The sequence below is a fragment of the Nothobranchius furzeri genome, chromosome 15 (assembly GCF_043380555.1).
Source record: "Nothobranchius furzeri strain GRZ-AD chromosome 15, NfurGRZ-RIMD1, whole genome shotgun sequence".
In the NCBI taxonomy this organism is placed as follows: domain Eukaryota; kingdom Metazoa; phylum Chordata; class Actinopteri; order Cyprinodontiformes; family Nothobranchiidae; genus Nothobranchius; species Nothobranchius furzeri.
In genome coordinates, this window is record NC_091755.1 from 28,744,805 (window position 1) to 28,767,704 (window position 22,900).

Here is a 22,900-nt window from a genome sequence, read left to right on the forward strand (position 1 = left end):
AGGGGACGTTCAGCACAATAACATGCGTGTCTTACGTTATCATGTAACATCAAAGTTTCAGTTATGAGTGAAAATGTTGTCCGGAAATTGAGTTTTGAGATTTTGAAGGTTGGGATAACTCCGAGGCCGCACAGTGATGACTGGAGGGTGGGATGAGGTTAAAGTCAGTATTGCTCACTGGCGTATAAATGGTGTGGAACAATAACATAATTCCCCTTGGGCGTGATGTTTGCTTTGGAAAGGCAACCTTGTAGCGCTCCAAAAGTCTTTAATCCTATTACTCACATTCCAATTGAATTTGACTCGAGGAGGAAAATGTTTTTTCAGCAGAGGTAACGGCACAAAGATCCCTATATTACTGACTCTGGCTGTAAAAAAAATCATGAAAGCTCTGATAAGTGTGAACATCATCATCTCTAAAAACCCTTTTCCCCTCTCTTACAGATTGTGTGTACATAGAAAGTCGGCGGCCCAATACTCCATACTTCATTTGTAGCATTCAGGAATTCAAGCTGGTGAGTAGATTTTCAACCCTTCTCTTATTCTTTCTGATGTTCCTTTCTCGTCACTTTTGTCTGGGATTCACCGTGTTTTTGCTGAGTAACGCGCTGCTGTTGCTCATGTGGGAAGAAATAAAAAAATCTGTGTTTTGGCTGCATCTTCAGTGTTGAACGTTCGTCGGGGTGACATGGAGGTCACAATGCTTATATTTTAAGAAAACCCATGGTTACTGCTTCTGGAAGACAAATTAGGAATAATTGGTATGAATCTGTTGGGTTGCTAGCTGCCTGTTGAGCTGTACACGTGTTGTTTCCGACACCAATTCCTTCATTATTATTTTTTAATAAATCATTAAATGTGATTGTGAATGAGCAGCTGTTGTGTCTGGATCAATAGATTCGTGCAGCAGAATAACTAAAGGTGGGATATAATGTTTTTGCAATAGAATTACAACTGAAGGTGGCAGGAACTGCACCGCTGACATAAATATTTGGAGAAATTAGTCTCTAATTAAATACTCTATTTTACAATTGATTAAAATCTGACTATTGTTTTTTTTTCTTTTACTTCACGTGCAGGGAGTGTTTCCTCTATAAAGACATAAACACCCCTCCCCTGAGAATCTGGATGGAGCCTGGAGTGTGTTGTGCAGTAGTGCCAGCATTGAAAATATAGATGTTTGTAGATGCACATAATTGATTTAATGAAGGGGACTCTCACCAGTTTTCTATTGATTTTTTGCAGCATAATGTGGCCAGATAACCCTTTTCCCTGAATAAAGAAATAAATTAGTTTTTAATTTGCTGAGAGAATGGCTGATTCATCAGGCTCAGTCCGTTCAGGGAGGAGAAGCTTGTTTTTCTTAGCAACAGGAACCTTAAATCGTACTCACTCACACACACACACACACACACACACACACACACACACACACATGCACGTCGTGCAGGTCAGGAATAAAAAAACTAGATCATTTCAGATGATTTTTACCGTATTGGTAATAATGAATGGTTTTATGTTGGGGTTTTCTCCCCTCAGAGTTCACTGCACTCAAGTAATTGTCCACCAAACACATTTTTATCAGAAAACTGCTGAATTGAGGATGTGATTTTGTTGTTTTCAATTGGTCTGTAGCAGTTATTAACACATATTAAGGACATATATGTAATGAATGTGTCTTTTGATGGCCAAAGACTAAAGTAATACGTTATTGTTATGCGTTTTTAATGCCACTTGACAGGTGCAGCTAAACTAGAGTGAGAATTGTCTGTCTAATAAGAGACCGGCTGTCCAAATGGAGCACAAACACTTGGCGTGTAGCGTCTAGGCCCCAAGGCCAAACTAATTGTGGCCAAAAAGCACAGTCAGCTCAGATGTCACCTACTCAGCATTTTGAATAGGTGAAATAGTAACTGAATGTTTATTTGTGCATGGACAAGAGGCCATGCCCAAAATTGTGTGTGTGCTTGTGAGAGAATACTATTGTGATGAAGGACAGTTTTTATGTGCAGAAGAGGTTTTAAGGTGACTTGGAGGCCTTGCCGCCGTGCCCTACAGCAGTGAGGTTTTAATCGGATTGCAGCTCTGTGAATGCTTAGGGTTGCAAAAACTCCTGCACATATAAAGACTCTGTGTGTGTGTGTGTTTATATATATATATATATATATATATATATATATATATATATAAACAACACACACCTGCACCATGGTTAAAGCCGGGTGTACACTGTGCGACTTTTTCACTTTTTTGAGCCGATTTTCCAGTCGTGCGAGAAGCCACGACATCGGGGCGAGTTTTGCGCCGAGCGGTCGTGTAGTGTACAGGGGGTTACGAGAGGCGATTAACACCACGTGACCAGCTGCCGATCAGCAGTCGTGAGGTCGCAGGGACTTCTGGTGTGTTTAATATTTCGCTCGTCCCTCGTGAGGGTATCGCAGTGTTGAAGCGGCGCTGCGAGCAGCTGAGAGCAGCTACGATCCAAAAAGCATCAGAACCGCTCACGGCGCATGCGCGCGCAATCCTGCATCAACGCTGGCCGGTCGCTCGCTATTTCCCTAATAACACACGCTGTTCGTTTTTGTTTCTACACGTTTTTTTTACTCAAAGATTGTCAAGAAAGCGTGTTTGTCGTGTTCATGTCAAATTAAACTGATCACAAAACACAGATTCACTTTCTTTATTTCGTTTTCCTCATCCAACCCCCATAAATCCCTGTGTGTCCTCCTGCAGCACTCCCGAAGGACAACAGGCAAGACAAAAAAGTCTGACGTGTTGAGTAAAAACTGCTATTTTTAGCACAGTTTTAGGGCCGACGTGTTGCTACCAGACGTACAGTGTGAGCAGTCAGGTCGCATGCGAGAACTGGGTCGTGCAGTGTGAGCACATGACTCGTGAGATCTGCTCTGCGAGGAAGTCGTACAGTTTGAGCTGAAGCTGAACGCTGCGAGTGAAAAAGTCGCACAGTGTCCGCCCAGCTTAAGAGTGCCTAGAGAGGTAGGGGGCAGACAGAGGTAATTGTCCTGGGAGAAAGATAGAAAATCGTCTGCATTAACTGACCTCTCCGTTTAGCTCTCTGTATCGTTCTGCTGCTCCCTCCCCCAGTCCATCTGTAATTAATGACCAGCCATCTGCATGTTAGTGTGAGTATGAGCAGACTGCACCCTTGTCCTCCTATGCTATAACAACAGGCCCTACTGGCTTTCTAAACAAGTACAGTATTTCTTCATTGAGCTCACCTTGTCACAGGGCAGCAAATCACTAAAGCTTGCTGCTCTGTGACTGCAGTCAAAGCTCGTAATCTCTCATAGTCATGCATAAAATCCTCTGTTAGGATGATGGTTGATTTATTTTTGTAGATGTTGGTGTGAGCTGCCACTTGCTGACCTGATTTAAGTATGTGCTGTTACTTTATACTTAAAATATAATTACAGACATGTGCTTAAAGGTTCTCACATACTAAACCAACGTCAAGAACCAGCGGAGGCACCCTGCTGCCGCTCTGGGAAAATTAAAAGATTGCTGCAAAGAAACATCTACTCCTCTCCTGTGCAAGTAAAACTGATGCTGAACACCACATATTGTTTGTTTTTATGTCATTTATCAAAAACATAAACAAGTCACGTGTTTATTTAGCACTCTATCCGGGAACTCACTGCTAATTCGAAATATCAGACTAGCTGAAAAACGTGTTCTGACTGAGCCGACACTCTAGATTATTTAGTTTTATATTTTATGGCCCCTTTAGAATAAAACAAATGCGTATCCGCTGTGACCAACATCATCTCTTGCCTTCTCACAACATATTAAAGATATACAGCAGGCAGCTTGATACCCAGGTAAGAAAGAAACCACAATATTCTTTTATCACTCATCTCTCCCCATCCCCCACCTTTTCTTGCCACAGAACATATTGATCAACCCTCTCTATGTGGTGTAAGCAGCCTTTGGAGGCGCAGCATAGGGTAGAGAAATTTTATTGGTGCTGAACCAAACAACCTCATCAATATTGCCCCTCTTGCACCCTTCTCAATTTTCCTGTCTATGTGCCCTAGTCTTTAAGCTGGAACAGTCTCAATTGTCTACTTTATCTAATGACCTGTGAATCCAATTAGTGGTGTGTAGAAAACCTGAATGCAGCCATCAATCTCTTGTGTGTGGATAAAGGCAAGGATGGAAGCCTGCCTCTTTTTCCTCTCCCCATTCTTTTTGTGGTGAGAGCTCAGCCGTGCTTCAAGGATTCAGCCTTCTGCACGCAAACTCACACTTCCAGCAATAATGCATGCAAAACAAGAAAAGGAGAGAAGAAAAATCAATCCCACATTATGACTGGGGTCATTCTTGTCTTGGAGGACAATCATTTTCCCTAGCTTGTTTACTCAACAGTGGCAGCTGTGGTGCCCACTACAACCTCTGTGACATATTGATCTGCTCTTATAGATTTCAGCCTCCTGCTTTCCCCCTAAACACGTCTGCCCAGATACAGTGATGACCACTGGTAAGCCATTATAAGACCAGAGGTGGATGATGCTCTTTGCCAAAACTGCACATCTGTGCACATCTTCAAATAAATAGCCAGTAACCAGTTATGTGAAATATTTAGACTTCAGGAGATAAAAATAGAAGCAGAAACACAAGAAGTCTGTGTTTTACATTTATTTGAAATGAGAAATGTATAATGTTTATGTTCAGCTCTCTAATAAGCAAAGAAAATCATTATAAAGATTTGCATTCGAGTGTCTCTCCAGTGTGATCTTTTGGGGTCAATTACTGTCCATTAATACTTCAGTGGGTTTTCCCACATGGCCCATTTCAAGGTACTGTTATTGCATTGATCCCATAATTTGTTAACAGACTTTATTTGATGAGATTAAAATGGTGTAAATGCATCAACGTTCCATATTCATCATGTTTATGTTTTTGTTTGTGCAACATCTAATTTGATTCTTCAGTTTTCATTTGGTTCAGGACAAAATAAACACAAAGGAACGAGTGAGTTTCTGCGAGCGGCAGCGCCTTTAAGACAATAAAGCAACTACGTGCTCAACAGTCTGCAGCCATCTTTTCTCCGACCCTGACTCCACCAATCAATCTTGCTTTTCTTTCCTTAGTTGTCTCCTCTGTCTCCATTTCTCTTGCTCTCATCCATCTGTCTCCACGCTTCATTCCTCCCTCGTTCTCCCCCCTCCTTATCTGCTGTCACTCACCTATCTCCCTCCTCCCGTCGCATGTTCGAGTCATTGTGTCCATGTCCTCAACACTCATTGACCCGCCTGCCTCCCCCTCAGCTTATAACTAACCTCATTTGCTGTTATTGGCTAAGTCAGTTGTGTTCAGTCCTCCTTCCCCCCCCCCCCCCCCCCTCCCTGCTTCCCTGTCTTACTCCCTCTTTCGCTAATGGACTGATTGCAGCATTTCTCCCTCTGGGAACGAGGGATCGAGGAGCCCTGTACACCATCACACACGTTCTGTCTGCCACTGTTAGCCTTTACCATTCACACACAAATCTCCACCCCAGGATCTTCCTGCTTCTGGACATTTAATTAGAGCCACGTACAATGCAATTATCCAGCCAGGAGTCCATCTAATATGTAGCAGGTCTGATCATTTTTAAGCAGGAGAACGATTCTCTTTGTCGTACAACGTGTGGCCATGTTCTAGTTACGATTTTGTTTTTATTTGGCTGCTTTATTTGTTTACAACCGTCCTAAAAGTCCTCGTGTTTCATTCCTGCTGTTAAATTTTGTTAAAAGGCAGGATATTTATTAATAATTTGTTTGGTGCGAGCCTGTCGTGATGGTGTTTGGTCACATGTTGACACGTGAAATTTGGATGTCTGTGTGTGCATATGATTAAATGTAATTTATGCATGTCAGTCTAATTCCTGAGATGCTCAAGCAAAGCGTTTTTCCAGGCAAAACTCTTTCCATAATAGCTTTAGTTAAATGTTTTTGGGATTATACTATCTTAAGAATAAGAAATAATAAAAAATATAATTAGCTTGTGATAAAATTACCCACAGAACTCCATACTAAATAATAAAAGTCATTAAGTTTTCTATAAATATGGGTTAATACTGGCATTGTAACAACATCTATTTGCCTGTCTGGGGTTATTGGTGTATAATTAATGTCCTCTTGTGATTGTAACATGTTTAAATACATCTTTGTGGTCACGTATTCTTCCACTTGCACCCACACCAAACGTTGATCGTGTTTTTCACAACTGGCTGTCTGAGCTGGAGCTCGTCATACTGCCTTGGAAAATGGCTCCTATTCAAAGCCCATAATTAAAAATGTTTGATGAAAATGCAAATATATGTGCATAAATATGCATTTTTATCACAAGCAGCTATTAGTTCTTCTTTTTTCTGCAGACCCTGACTTTGAGGCCTAATGGAATCTAAAGTGCAGAGAATTAGCTTAACAATGAGATCCACAAGCTAATTAGCTTGCTGCTGTCATACATTAAAATCAACAAAAAAAAATTATGCTCGATGTCCATCTGCTGTGGATAATGTACTTGCCTGCAGTCTATCGATTGTAATCCCCAGATTTCTGCAGCGATCGCCACGGGAATGACGATGTTGCACTGTAAACCTCAACTTGTTAGATTTAGACCAAATAATCTCTTATTGGTGTTGGGCTCTTGAGACAGCGGTTGACCAGATTATTGTGGCTTTTCTCTTGTCAGTTCTCAGAAGGTTGATTTGTTTTTTCTCTTACTTTCCTATTTCTCTGCCCGTGACCACCTTCCACGCTATGCCGACTAAACATTTGAATGGGTGGATCAGTGAGCGCCACCATCAGTCGCGCTTCTTGTTAATATTTATCGAGTAGAGCGGCAGCCACTGCTGTCTCCTCTGAGAGGAGTGCTTCAGTCATTAGGAGCAATCATTTGTGTGTGTGTGTTTGTGTGTGTGTGTGTGTGTGTCCACCTCTTTAAGAGAGACGTGTATTTCACAGGCACAAACATGTGGGTATCTGGGCTTTTGGAGCCGTGTGTGAGGCTGTCTTCATTGTCTATGTGAGGAAACGATTTTGACAAGAGCATCTAAGCTTCTATAGACATGACTGACCAGGCGAGCCGGCTGCAGGCTGGTGATTGAAGCATCCTGCCCATCATGTGTCCCATTGAGCAGCAGCCTCAAAGCAGTAGAAACACCACATAACAGCTACTAAACTCTACATAGCCTTTTATTGATAGCCTCCAATTGGATAACAGAAGAGAACATCTAGCTGAGTGCAGAAAAATAACATTTTTAGTTTGATTTAAACAAATGTTACCTTTCATTTGTCAAATATTAGTTCTTCACCATGACCATGTTTTTTTCTCTTCAAATCTTTTAGTTTTGAGACTCAAGTCAGTCTTGCTTCTCCACACTTGAAATATGTCCAAGTAGATGCCTTTAATCCCTGCTCTGTAATAACGTTTGGCCATTTAACCAACATTTTCAGGGTCACAAGCTGTAGCAGCTGCTCTTTCTTTGAAAACATTCTTTTAGTAAGTCAATCTGCAACACAGGAGAGGACCACTCCTGCTCTGGTGTTGGTTTGCATTTGTCAGATTAGACGGTGCATCTCTCAGACAGCTCCAGAGCTTTGTCTTTTTGGCGAGGTAGTTGGGATTGATTGTCCACGTGTGTGCTGTGGTGTGTAAATAAAACAAAGAACTTTCAAAGGTTGAGTTAACATGTTTCAGTTTGTGAGAGAGTGGAAAATTCAGCCCTCCTAGTGTGTATAAACCTAGCCAATCATCTTTCTGGCTTTTTGTCTCCTCTCTTTGTCTCTTTTTCTGAACTGTTAATACACTCTTAACCTTTTTTCCCCTTCTTATGATTTAGCTAAATACTTCTATTAAAACACGTTCTCATCCAATTGGATTCTCTCTTTTTGATGATTTTGGGAGGCTGAATAAAACAGAATAACAGACCAAAATCAAAACAAGGTTTTATGTGTTTTTTTGTGAGTAGTGATTACGTTCCCAGATGGGGAGTTGGGTGCAATCTCCGGACAATGGGGGGGTTGGTCGGGCTAAAGAGGCCACGCCAGCGGTCATGGCGTTTTCATAAGGCTCTTTAAAAGCTCGATCAATAACCTCCTCCTTGTGTCTAAATAAATTATTCAGCAGAAAAGCCTTTTGGTCACTTTTCACCTTTTGGCTTCTCATTAGATGACTTTCACCAGCTTGGCCACATGCCTCACACACGTGAACTCATGTAATTTATGTCATCTTCTGATGATAGACGGCACCGTGACCTTGCATATAAAAAGCACAAATGCTGCATTTTATTCAGCGGTGTGAAAACCCCACCAGTGCATCAAATGCCTTTTTATGGCTTATAAAAGCCTTTAAAATCAAAGGTTCCAACAGACACTTGATGTCTGCGTTGGCTTCGGTTTGGTTACAATAAAAACAGTAAAAATGTTACAAACATCTCTGAAAAGGTGATTAAATTTGATCCTCTCAACAACAAGCCTGTTAACCTGATCCAGTCATTTTGCTGTATAGTAAAAACCTCTCTGCTGTGATTAAGTGCACGATTACAAGGTTCTTTAAAGAAAACTAATGTTTACGGAGTTTTGTAATGACTGAACCGGAGGTTTTTCTTCCTTAGCCCAGTCATTATTCTCAGCCTTTTATTTTCAGCGTCTCGTTAAATTTCATATTACCAGGTAAACCTCCGGTCTGTGTTCTGGTCACCCAGCGCCAAGTGTGGTAACCAGACACTAAACACATTTGTGCGAACTGGTCAAGCTTTAATTGGATTGCCCTCTGCTCTGAAAATGGAAGGCTAATTTTAACCCACCTCGCGGTCGTCTTCCACGTTACATTACCTCTTTTCTCCTGTCCCCTATTTACACCCCCCTCCCCCCTCGCTCAGTTGAAGTAGATATCTGGCGTGCTTCACCGCTGGTTCTCAGCTCAGCTCGGTGTAATTTCCAGCTTGTCCAATGTGTGACAAGCCAATAAAATACGAATGAGAGTGAGCAGGAGAGGATGAGGAGGAGGGGCGGAGGCTGGAACGCTGTGGAAGTGGAGATTTACAGTGGTATCGAGTTCACACGCTTCCACTAGGGCCCTGTTTTTTTCCTCCTCTTTCTCCATTAAAGAACACATGGTGCAAATTAACTCCTGTCAGTAGGGAGAGCAAAGGGAAGGAAGGAGAGAAGGAGGGCATCGGTCAAAGAGAGGAGCAGACACGAGAAAAGGAAATTTCAGGGATTGCTGTGAGGTCTGAGGAATGTCTACCCTCTGTACCTTGAACTCTGTGCCTCACACAGCCTTTAAAACAACAGCAACATCCCCACAGGCTGCCATCGACAGCAGCTCCCCCGCAGCAGCGCTGCAGTCTTCTACAGAGCCTCTGACATTGCCTACATGTGTTGCAGCTTGACTCACCGCTAACCCAATCTCTTTTCCATCTCCGAATGCTGGTTGATATAATGCAAGACAACTGGTGCACATGTGCTCGTGCTTTCATCAAGAAAAGGGAATATTTCTCTGTTTTAAAGATCACTCGTACCCAGTTTCTCAAGTCTTGAGTGACTTGAATATATGTTCAGGAAAACCTTTTTCCAAACCTGGAAACCAAAGAGCGAGTAGTCTTAACAACGCTGTCATCAGGATTTAGTCACTGGAGCTGCTTCTCCAATGAAAAAGCTACTTTGAAAGGCTCACAATTGAAGCTTTTTCCTCTCAGTCAAGGATTTGAAGGTTTATTATTTTTTCCCTGTAAATCCTCTCAATCATAGAATACAGAAATACCCCCAGAGATTGACTGAACGTTGTTTGATATTGTCTAACACAGAAAGGATGATTGCCTGTGGTGGTGTGTACAGTAAAGAATAACTTAAAAGATTTAAATTTTTTGGTGAATAACAAGTCCACCCTGGTTTCTTCTCCCAGACGCAGAGGGTGCGTCACATTTCCGCCCTCTGTTGCTGATGTTGCACGAGCTTTGATGGGCAAGTCTAAATTGTTTTTGCCTGTCTGTCACTGCTAGCGGACAGAGAACCACAGCTGCCAGCGCTTGTGGCGCTTCACCACACTCGTGCACACACTTCATTTATTCTGCGGATAGGTGTTTGTGCTTCTTTTGTGACTCGTACACATAAAGCCTTGCACATTTTATTCCCTCCCCGTGGCGCGCAGTGCTCCGCTCAGTCATAACCTCTGATTCTTTCCTTCCATTTGCTGCCGTTTCTCCACACATACCTCAAACTCACTCGCTTCTCCTTCTCCGCTTTAATCTCTCCCCAAACATGATTACAACTGAGATTCCTCAGCGCAGTTTGTTTTATTTTTGCCTCACTCCTGAAAGCGTGCCACAGAGCAGCATAAACACCATCCGTGATGGTAAAGACATTTCCTGCCATCAAAGGGCCGAGCTGTGCTATCCCCTCAGTAGCTGTATTCATTTCTCCTCCCGCCACGCTCAAATGCTCTTTGTTCCTCTCTTTATAGGATTGTACTTAACAGTTTGGCTGTGTTGTGTTTGTGAACAGAGCTGCCTTTGTTCCAGCAGGCAGTTAACGCTTGTGTACAGAGCAAAGGGAAGAAAGTCTGCATTATTAAGCTCACAGTTAAATTATCTGAAGATTTCAAATATGCAGCTCTCCCCAAAGTCTGTTCTGGTTTTTTTATTGTTCTCAAATCTCTTCTGCCTTTAACTGTATCTGAAGGCTTCTGCCCTCTTCTTCTACACTTACAAGCTGCTGTGGTTCTGCCTGAGTTTGGGTCTTCTTAATGGATTAAAATGTTGTTAAACTCAGATTGAAGTAATGATTTGGCAACTTTTAATATAGAATATTAGATTTGTAATAAAAAGCATACTGAGTTTAGACTGCTTCTGTGGGTTAGGTTTAGATTTTTTTATTTCCCATAATTTATAGTTTTTATTATCATCACTTGTTCTGCTCTTTAATTCCTGTCGATTCGTTTTAGAGTAGAGGTGGATCCTACAGCATCACAAAGACAACAGAGGACAGACTTTAAGAGAAAAAAAATCTTCCTCCCACTTCTGCCTTCATACTCTTCTTCAGGTGAAATTGGATGATTTAATGTGCGTCCCTGTCAGAGAGGGTAATGGAGTTGGTGAATGAGTGTGGAGGCTCTCTCCCATCAGCGAGCCGAGGGTGTGTTTAGGTGTGCTCCTTGGATAGACGGCGACCTCTCGTCCTCTCCTCCCTGCAGAGTTCATATACACACATTTATACAAAATACACACCTCATTTCTTCAGCGTGAACGCCGTGGTGGAGCTTGAGCTTGAGCTGACTCTGTAGACTTGTGACAGGACCTGTAAGGGACTGAAGAGGCTCCCTGTTAACAGATGGCTCACAGGCTCCCAGAGTACTTTTTGGCCCGAGACATCATCTCTAAAGATGCCTCACCGGATCATCAAAGGAGTTTTGAGAATGGTGATAATGAAACATGTTATTTATTTGGCACAGCCTTGCTTTGCCTTTTTATTTTAAATTTTTTGTTGAAGGTAATTGAGTTTTTGACTAATGTTACTCCAAGACTTTTTCTTAAAGAGATATTCCACCCAGAAAGGAAATTTTGTCTGATAAATTTCCCAGAGTAAGATAAGTGCACACATCGTAAGTGAACCGAGCCGCTAAAACAAACACGCACGCACGCACGCACGCACACACACACACACACACACACACACACACACACACACACACACACACACACACACACACACACACACACACACACCCATCAGTCGCTCCTGCGGAAATGCAATGTGTCAGTTTTTCTCTCTCGCTGTAATTGTGTGTGTGTTTTATGGTTGTTCATTTCACATACAGATGTGCTTTGTCGTAAAGTAGTCCCGAGTCTAAAATGGCACCCGTGATTCCTTTATGTTACTAATTATTTTCACCTGCAGTCGGTGTGATTATTTAGGTCACCAAGCATAATTGTGATCACTGCTGAGGGATTTTAAGGACGTTTTTACTCGCAGTGCTAGTTGGATCCATCCACTGTCTGTGTTTTATGCTAAGCTAAAGCCAAAGGAGAAGGAGAACAGCCAGGTCAGGAGAATGACTGGGCTGATTAAAAATCGTTTTTTCCCATTTATCTAACTTTGGGAAATGTGTCAACAGACAAAATTTCATTTTTGGGTGGAATATCCCTTTTAAATCCAATAATATAAGTGAAATTAAGTCACTTTGAACCGGGTGATATTTCACTGCAACACAAGTTCAGATGAAAACGGTGTGAAGTGCAGAAGGAACATATTGATCACCTATCGATCACACACACTGTCCTTGCTCTTTACCTTTTCTTGATCAGTTTTCACTAATAACGTCCTGTTAACATTTTATACTCTATAGACTCACGTTCTTTCAGTGTTGGGTTTAAAGGCACAGAGACCCGATATCCATTTTTTGAAAATGGGTCCAAAAGTCCTGCACATGTCAGAGTGGCTGTTTGAGACTTTTGCTCAACTCATTACCCAGCAGCAACTGGCCATAATTAGGTGCAAACTGCTTGCCGCCATGCTAAAATGCCACTTAAATGCCAAATGGCAGCGAGGGTGTGTATAATCTGTGGAACCTCTTGCCTGTTGCTTTAGACTCTCTGCTGGATTGTTGCTGCTGCCAGAGAGAGCGAGAGAGAGGTTACAAATGAGATAAGTGCTTGCTCTTGCTGCATCAACCCACGCTGGCCTTGTTAGCTCATCAGCCCCAAACCTTTCATACACCATGGGTTATTGTTAGCAGAGAGGATGTCTGGTAAACAGGGGTGGGCTGCTTTACTCATTATTGCCCCAGTGTGTATAAACGAACCAACAGCTGCTGCTGCTGCTTGTGATTTTTCAACCATTCCCGTCCAAATGCACAGCTGATTTATTTCTACTAAATTATTGTGTGTATAGTTTTTACACCCACCCCCCAGCTGTTTAAAGGAGCCATGTTGATGTCTGCAGGCTAGCTGACGGTCAAGGTCCTTATATGGAATTTGTATTGGCTTTATGTTCTTCTGCACAGATCACAAGGTGTCTCCACCTGTCAGCTCGACCACAGCCCTCTTTAGCACGAGCCTGCCCAAAAATATAAAAGAGAACGTCAGATTCATGCCAGATGGCTTGTGTATTATGCTAACACGCTGTAACAATGGTGGTAATATGTCACGCTAGGCTGGCAGTGTCTTTTTATGAAAAGAAGCTGTGTTTTCACAAGGGTGGTGCAGAAGCTAAACTTCACTGCCTTTAAAGTACATCACGGCTGCATTCTGTCTGTGTCTCCTCCAAAGGGCTCTAATGTGTGTGTGTTTGCTACACTGTATGTGAGCAGCCTGTGTAATCACTCCTAGCTGGCAGCCTCAGAGGGGAAAGGAAGAATCAATGCAGTGGCCTATGAAAGGGGGGGAGAGAAAGGGGAGGAAGGTAGAGGAGGAGGGTGATCAATATCTTACCAGCAGGGTGGGGTAATATCCACTTCATGCAGAGCTGCCACTAGCCAGGGAGGATTGTGGCAGTGAAGTGGGGGGTGGGAGATGCAGAGGAGACCAGAAACGAGAGAAAAGAGAAGGAGGGGCAGCACTAAAAAAGATGCAAATCTCCCTGGCACCGGTAAACAAGAGTCTCTGTGTCAGTCAAATGGCACATTTCGCATTCTCCTTTATGCCTCCACCATTCCAACGCTGTCGGGGATTGTTAGCTTGGCAGCTGCCTGCCCATTGGTTCGGGGTGCTTTTGGGGGCGTGGCTGCGTGGTGATAATGTATGGGCTGCCATGGCAATGATACCCACTGTTTGAGAGAGTCATCAATAACCCCGCCCTGCAGGATTTCACACACTGTAAGTCAGTGTCTGCTGGATCCTTCCATCATCAGCCGATCATATCACTCTTCACACACAATCTATTACACTCATACACTCCTACAAAGAGCCGGCTGTAAGAACACCATAAAGTCCTCCTCATAAGGACGGGTGGATGTCCATCACAGCTCCACCAGGAAGGAAAAAGAGATGAAACCATAAACACTCGTGAAAGTCAAGTAAACCGAAAGCTCTCTCTCTTTCTCACCCTCTGTCTCTCTTTTTATGTTGCTGTGTTATTTGAGGTTGTGTGCCCCCTAACAGATCTCATGCTCATGCTGATTGCACGGTATGGTGAACTGTGTCTGCCTTCTGCTTGATTTAACTTCAAAGCCGTGGCAGGGTTGAGCCGAGCGTGGCTGTTTTAGAGCTCGGAGACAGGATGTAATGGAGGACAACTGAGCCGAGCACTGTAAACGGACACTTCCTCTGTGTGGTTGGTAGGAAGTCCCCGCCAAACCATATGGTCACACTGGGATGCACAGATTATATGCATGTGTGGGTGCATTCCTCGGTTTTCCTTCTCTAAAGGCGTCTGAAGGTGTTAATGCATTTATTTGTCTCCTGATACTGTGAACAATGTCTTCTCCTGGACATGCTGCTACAGCAAATAACATAATTGCATGTGCATTTCTGAGGGATGTTTTGTACATCTCATTTTACTGATACAGTCAGTTGAAGGATTTTTGTCTGAGAAAATACTCATCTTCCCTTCATTCACAGAGTGAGAAAAGCTAACATTTTTCTCATCAACAGCAAATCTTTTAGTAACTCCGTCCTATGATGCTGAAGCAGAAAGCAAATGCAGTCAGTTTGTGAGCATTTGTGTGTGTGTGCTTTCACACACGCGTGTGTTTGTGTGTGTGTGCGCTTGTTCAAAGAATGCCTTTTGATTTACAGGCAGACACAGATAAATGGGCGGAGAAGGCTTTGATGTGCCTCGATTGCACAGAGTAGAGATGTTTGTGTGCTGCTCAACCTCTTTGTGTGTGTGTGTGTGTGTGTGTGTGTGTGTGTGTGTGCGTGTGCGTGTGCGCGTGTGCGTGTGCGCGTGTGCGTGTGCGTGTGTGTGTGCAAACGATAACCAGTGTGTAGTACACAATGCTCATCATGACTCCAGTGTTTTTCCTCTTGTTCTCAATTACTGAGGAATTGTTTACTTAACCATTTGTATATTATGGTCTTTCAGTAGGAAGTCTACAACAAAGTGCTCTGCTAGTTGCTTAACTTTTGAATTAGCAGTGTGTAAAAATGTAAAAGGATTTTTGCTAATTTGGTATTTTCAGTCATTTCCACATTGGTGCGTCTTACTGATATTTTTGTGCCACCGTTTCTTTTATCATATGCAGCAAAAACGTAATGATTTTACATGTTTTCATGCAAGCTGAGATGAGTTCAGTTTAGAGATCGACCGATATTGGTTTTTCTATTGTTGATACTGATGCTGATATGTAGGAGACACGGCCAGTCGATTTTTATGGGCTGATTTCTGAAGCTGAAGCCATTTTTGAACACCAAATTCAGCTAACTGACAAATATTAAATTTGTGCACTGTTGCACCTAAATAAAGTAAAATTCTGCTACAGCAGGCTGACCGAGAATGTGCCTGACTTTAAATCGACTTTACTATGGACAAATATGAGCCAATGCCCATGTAAAAAAAATGGTAAATATTGGCCTTAACACTAGTTCAGTTTTCTATGGAGAATATTGCATGGGGATTTTTGGAGCACGTGTCATTTATTTGTAGTTTTTGAGTGTTTTTAAATCAGTATTTGCTAATATAAACCCACGGAACTAGACCTCTAATAACAAAAAATAGATTTTAAAGAGCAAGTCACCCCCACCAGAGTCTTACTCCACTCCCACTTCCTGTTTTAAAAATGCAACAGTGCTGTTTCCTGGCAGACCGAGAGGGCGGAGCCGCTAACAAATACACACACACAGGCTCACAATGGCATTGTGACATCATATGGTACCATCTAACATCATAGAGTACTTCTTAGGCAATAACGATGGCAGATTTAAATTTAAATGCAGTGCAGACTGGTTTTTCCTGAAGAACGTACAACACTGACAGTTTCAGGCAGAATATTTAAATTTGAACCAAGGTGCACTGAAGTGCCAAAATACTGACCACTTGTCTCGAACACGGTTAGACACTCATTTATATAGTTTATCACCAAAAAAAGGTTGGTTTGGGGGTGACTTGCTCTTTAAAGACACAACAGCACTTATATATTCAAAATCAGTGTTTAACACTTTGTACCAGTGTGCTGATTCCAGTAATCTTTGACAGTTTTGATGAAAAATCTCTGTGCAATATGATCAAAGAGCTTAACAGGAGCGCTGGCATTTTTTAGTTTGTTATGAAAATGGTTGACCGAGCAGAGCGTCCAGTTCGTAGAACTGTGGTGGCATGAATGAAAACCATGAAAAGAAACATTTTTCTCCACTGATGTAGGATTTGTTCTCTGATGAGCTATTTAAAAGATAAAACCGTGTCTTCCTGTCACATGCAGTCCATTTTTAATTATGTTACAGTATAGCAGCGATTGCAGGTCTAGACTGAGAGTTAAACAATATGACTCCCTGTAGCACTGGGCCAGCCTTGTTATTGCAGCTGTGTTGTCTACAATACACCTCTTGTTGCAGCACAGCAGGAAACTGCTCTGCTTCTGGTCTGTGTGTGTGCGTGTGTGCACGCTTGTGTGTGTGTGTGTGAGCGTGTGTAATCATGTTTTTCCCTGGCTTTAATACCACAGCTTCTGAGAGTACCCTTTTAAACGTGTTTGGTGAAAGGCCTGCAACCCCTTTATGTCGTCAAACACACTTGGGATAGCGTATTGCATTTGCATCCATGCTGATACACTGTCACACACACACGGGCAGGTAATTTGCATGTGATTATTTGCATATTGTACTAAGCAAGCATGCCTGACAGACCACCTACTGCTCAGCTCGAGCAGCATCTGTCTGATACACAGCTTACATGATGTATTACTGATAGGGCCGGTGTCATCACTAGAGACTGACAGACAGTCGAGGTCACCTTCAGACGGAAATGGGGGGGTGGAGGGACTGAGAGATGGATATCTTCAGAAGCAGATAAAACAGTGCAATCATAAATAGTTGAGCTCGTGGTGATGGGGGTTCTTCGAGGCTGTGTGCAATGTTGTCGGTCCGGTTTCACACTCGGCACATAAGATCTGTTTTTGCATGCATGTACTCTTATTCGCTGCTTATTTTCCTCCCTCTCCTGCTGGTTGTCACTGCTCCTTTCTCTCCTGGGTGTTTGTGTTTCTTGCGTATGTGTGCGGAAATAAGCCTTTGCCGTGTGTATTAGGCGGATCATAAATATTCTGAGTGTGTGTGTGTGTTGTGTGCGCTGGCCACACGAAGCATCTGCGACTGTATGTCACTTTCACACTTTCTCCCTACAGACACTCTTCTGATGGTCTGACAGCTGCGCTTAGATAAAGCAGACCAAAGCGTTCACACTCGCATAAGCACACACACATGTTCCTTTTTCCACCAGGTCTCCATCATTGCGTGTTTTTCGTGTCAATTACACTAAGGTGAGACATTGATTAGCATTGCCCAAAGCAAGCCTTCTCATTTCCTGTCTTCTTCGCAGCACTCAATGCACCCTCAGCTCCTCCATCCCTGCTTTACCTTCTCAGGAGACTGCCACTCGTAGTCATACACACAAGCGGGCTTTAGATTATCTGTCTGGGCAGACATCCAATATGGAAAACGCACGGATGCACATGTGCACGCCCACACACATACCATTTCTACACACCCTTCCCCATGTGCATTCCTTTTCCTTTCGTTTTTTCTGCTGTGGTCCAGTCAGTATTAAGATATCTTAACATCCTTATCATCCGATTTCTTATAAAATCTTTTTTTCAGAGAAGTAAAGCACACAGTGGTTTTATGCAAACACAACAATAAAAGGAATATTTATACTAAGGTTTGGCGATATATAAAAACTTTCCAAGCAGTATTTGTCATTCCAAAAAATGACGGGCGATATGTTTGAGCAGGTGACTTTTAGATGATTTTGTGGGCTCGACACACACTGCGCAGAGCTCTTGTGATGAGATAAGCATGCATCTGCAAAAAATTTGAATGTTTTCTGTGTTGAAATATGTTTGATTGTAATAAGACAACAAGACCAATAAATAAGCCATTTTTTTAGATTGCTTGGTTATGTCAACTATGACCTTCCAACATGATGGAGACATTAGAATAAATAGTTCACTGTTCCTTACATACTGCTCCTTTAAGGAAACCAAGTTGTCAGCTGTTATTTTGGATTTCCAAATAATTTGACAAAAGCACTGCCTACAGTACAATTGTCATATGTGATTGGAATTACACAATTCCTAGCTTTCTAAAGATGTGTAATATGTATATGTACATAGAATGAGTGCTGCAAAAGTGATGTTGATTTGACATATTTAATTGTATAACAAATAATGCTCGTAAAACGCTGTTTGGTTCAAGTGCTCGGACCATCACCAATTGATAAATTAGTTCAGTCACCCTACCTCCATTTATAAATGTTAACACTGCAAATCCCGATTCATGGGTCTAACTGAGACCAGCCAAGTCTCATCTTTCTCATGAGAACATCCCAGGGTGTGCACAAATACACACAAGAAGGCAAATACACCAACACCTACTTGAAGCTGGGTATCAAAGTGAGGTGGCTTAGAAGCTGCTAAATGAAAGGTTGAAGGCAGGAATGAGTGTGTTTTCTGGCATAGTTTAACAGCATGTCTCCCTGAGAGGGAAAGCCATGGATACAAAGTCAGTATTATGATCCGAACACCCAGATATGAGTGTTCCTAAACGCCTCCATCTGTGTTTGTGTAGCCTGCATTTGAAGCCTTTCTTGGGTCTGCATTGTGGTCTGTATACTTTTAGGGCTTCAGAGACTTCCAAGAGGGTCCAACAGCAGACACTCCTCCTCGGGCCTCTCTGGGCTCTAAAAAGTAAACACACTAAATGTTTACATATTTCACCTTAACTATCTTCTAATTTTGGCTTCTGAAGATATTCTGAGGTGAGGAGTAGCTAGTTTTGTGTAATTGTTGTTTATCAAGCTTACGATTTCTAATTTTTGATTGGACTTTCAAAAGACAGGCCCTCTGTCACACTTCTCATGGACGAAGCTGCCTGTTGAAATCTCAAACTGAAGTGTTGATGGTTAATAATTCTGTTGTACTTTCATACCTCCCTTAAAATGTTTTTTTCTCCATACATCTCAGTCATGCAACATTTATTATTTTTTCATCTTAAACGCTCTTATTACTGACTGTAAATAAGCTCAGTGCCTAATTTTTCAGTGTAAATCTGGTTTATGTGGAAAACAAAGTAGGCAGAACAGTCAGGCACAAAACTGAGAAAATATGCACATTTGCAGTTGAAATCCTACTGAATCGGTACATATGTATGATACTTTTACGTTGTGTGTTGCGTGACGTGTTTGTGAAGAAATGGCAAATTTTCTTGTTGCAATTTGTTCACAATTTACACGCATTTTATTCATAATTTTATTTCCCACTTTGACTTAAAATTAAGTTGAGAAGATAAAAACTGAGGAAATTTGTTGCCTTTGTTCATTAAAAACGAGGAATTTGAGAACCCTTGAGAGCATTTTGAGACATGTAAGATACTCCTTTGTAAATGTCGTTCTCCGCCCAGTAAAGTACTGGCTTAAGGTCAGTAGTAGAAGCCATTAGCTCATGCCTAAATCCAATCATCTCAGGGTGCTTTGACCTGATGAGTGAGGTCACGTAAGGGTCGTGAGAAGTGAGGAGGTCTGAAGAGTAACCAGAGATAGTTTTTCCTTTTTATAAATGTACTTACAACATGTCAAGTAGTGCTGCCACGAGTAGTCAATTCGTATCAATGATGTCGACAAACAAAATAGTCAACAACAAATTTAGTAATCAACGTTGTTTATTCTATGAAGCATTTTTTTTTTTGTCTTGCATGCTGCTGCACTTTTGATGCTTTCTGCCCAAGGCACATGTGCAGTAGGTGGTTGTCCAGGTCAGCCGTCGCGCCACCGGGAAACGCAAGACATGGCGAGCTGTTAACGTAGCTCAAAGGTTTGGGAGCATTTTACAAGGATTAAAGGGAAGCACGTACAGTGCAAAATCTGCTAAGTTGAACTCTCCTTTCACAGGAGCGGCGATGCTTGAAATCTTAAAAGGAAGCACGTTGTGGCAGAGGACGAAGAGGGTCGGTCGCCTCTGTAAGCTAATTGCCTCACGTACAGGGAGATACTTGTATTTATAGCCGTAGCAACAACAGTAATGATGGCAATTTCATTACCTTTAGCACACACATGTCACATATTTGCTCTAACATTACAAACTGATTTATTGTATACGCTATGTTATAGTTTTTAAAAAACGGACGAGTTTGTTACCAAACCAACAACATACCTCAGCAAGCAAAGATGGACATAAGGCCCCTGTTGTTTGACAAGCGATCATGTTGTCTTGATTTTTAGATGGCACGATGATGCTAATGATTAGTTGACTACAAAAAAAATAATTTGTGGCAGCCCTAACGCCGAGTATTTTGTGTTCTTTGTGTTCGTTTATAAATGACCATCACTCCTGACTACCTTTTATGCATTCTTACCTTTTGACTTTAACAGTGCTCTCTTTACCACCACTTGGCTCTTCTTGAGTTTCTTGGCTAAAAAGTGCCAGGCAGCAGAAGTGGGTTGGAGGCGAAGACAAATATTTGAGTTGGACTCGGCTTAGCCGTTTCATAAAGCGAGTAGCCAGCATCAGTTTTCTCCACTCACTGTCGCTCGCTCACATCATCTAGAAGCAGAACTCAATGGTCAACCTGATGAGTTTTTATGCTACTTCTCTGTTATACAAAGAGAGGTTTAAGCAAATACAGACCCAATTAGCACTCTTTGTTACTAGAATAGACTCGGGCAATGTGTTCAACCTCAGATGGAGTAGTCATGTGTGCTGCTTGTGACTCTCCAGTGTGTGAAGAGTGCCTGTTGTTTCGGGTGTGATCCACCATTAGTGACCCGTAGCCCTGTGGTGCTAATTAGTATCATCTGTGACTAACACGTGATTCAAGTCCTCTCCTTTTCCCCCTTCCGTCATTCTTCTGTCTTTTCCCTGGCTGAGAAGAAAACCTGCTGTGACATTGATTTTGCACAAAGCTCAGCTAGTTGAGCTTTTCATAAAGTGTTTTATGTGTGTTTTCTCGATTCCATGACGAGAGAGGGAGGAGGGGAGTTAAATTTAAAGCAGACGTGGGCGCTCGTACTCAAAGGCGCGTGCACGCGCGCGCGCACACACACACACACACACACACACACACACACAGGAGAAACGAGAGCAAATCTGCCCACTTTGAATCGGCTAATGCTCATCCAATCCAATATGGACCCAGGCTGACAGATGGGCCCAGTGTGTTCAAAGCAGAGGGTGCCAATTTAATATCCAAACAGGTCAAGCTAAAGAGGATCCAAGAGAGAGAGAAACACCCATGTGTAGACATGGCACAAAGGTCCTGCCAGCAGCACCGCCACAGCTGGGACTCCCCTCACCTCCTCATAGCTTCCTCCTCTCTGCCTCCCACACTCTCTCCATTTGCTCTTACTGCCAGCCATGGAGGCAGCTTGTGCAAAGTTCCTCGGCTCAAACATAGTAATCAGCATTTGTTTAGTGTTATTATATATGCCCCAGAGAAGGAGGCTTGAGAGGAAAGCCTCTCCTGCAAGCAGCAAAGTGCTCAAATAGAAACTTTTAAAGAAAAGAGTGGAATCCATCTGCCGTTGGCTCTGATGGTCTGATTTAGTGATGGTTTCTTTTACCTCGAATACAAAGTCCCAGTCTGGTCTGCTCTACTGCAGGGTTCACAGAAGAATAATGGTGCTTATCCTGAAAGCCTGCGTACATAGGTGTGTGTGTGTTTGTGCTTGCAAGTTTCACACAGTGTGCTCGCATTTCTTTTAAACACCCCGCTTCATGAGTCACTGAGATGTCAAAGATTGCATGACCACAGCAGATCTTTTGTAAATTGACACACGTAGGTGTGTGTGTGTGTGTGTGTGTGTGTGTGCGTGTGCGTGTGCGTGTGCGTGTGCATGTGCAGGAGAAATATAGGAGGGGAATGAAAAGTAGAGTGGAAAACCTTTTCAATCAGATCCATCATCTAACTGCGTGCGTGTTTATACAAGTAGATTTGTGATCTTCCCATCCAGCTTTTCCTGCCTCCTCTCTCTAATCGTATCATGTCAGAGCAGCAGATTAGTCCTCCCAGATCTCATCTCTGCCTCCAAATGCTTCAATCAGCCTTTTGTTCTTTGGTTGTGCACACTCTTCCCCTCTCGACTGGCAAGGTGAACATTCCCACACTCCGCCCTCCCTACCATTTTGAGCCTTGTGTCAGTGTCACACAGCTACCAGCCCTGATCTAACACACCGAAGGCTCCCTTACCCCTGGGGCATTAGCTAACTAAGCTGTTAGCTCAGCAGCCTCCAGCCTGAGCCGAACTGCTTGACATTCCTCACTAACGCGGAGTTACCGCTGCTGCTCTTGTCTCTTTGACCTAACTTTTTTTCTCCTCCCTCTCTCTTTCCCTTCCGCTCTGACTCTCCGCCATCTCTTTTGTCTGTGTGTTTGAGATCTGTCTCAGCTTCCTCGTTTCTGGTTGCCACCTCCTGGAGGAAGTCATAGATCCTGGCTGATGCTGTCACCACTGACGGGGAAGTGCGCACGCGTGGGGAGGGTCACTTACAGAGCTGGCAGAGGAAGACGAGAGTGTTTGGAAAGCAGAGAAAATAAACAGAGGTTTCCTGTTAACAAGGTGCACTGCTGAGCCTGTCGTGTGGGAGCAGGAGGTTTTGATATTGTTTAAAGCAAAGCTGTAGACAGGAAGGAAGAGAATTCTGTAATTAAGTTTACATAGAATAGCCGTGGTGTCAAGATTGGTGTGTAGAGGTGGTGTTTTTGGGCCTGCAGAGTTATTCAAAGTTTATCATCAGTCATAATTTGGGCTCACCA

The 22,900-nt window shown here is 42.7% G+C and overlaps 1 protein-coding gene across 3 annotated transcripts in view; it reads left to right on the plus strand.

Moving 5' to 3' along the window:
* rerea (arginine-glutamic acid dipeptide (RE) repeats a) overlaps positions 1–22,900 on the plus strand; it is a 138,057-nt gene that overhangs the window by 67,870 nt on the left and 47,287 nt on the right. For all 3 annotated transcript variants that reach the window (XM_054745844.2, XM_015967689.3, XM_015967691.3), the window contains one exon: positions 445–515. In XM_054745844.2, the coding sequence (XP_054601819.2) occupies positions 445–515 (71 nt within the window). The remainder of the gene's footprint in view (positions 1–444; positions 516–22,900) is intronic.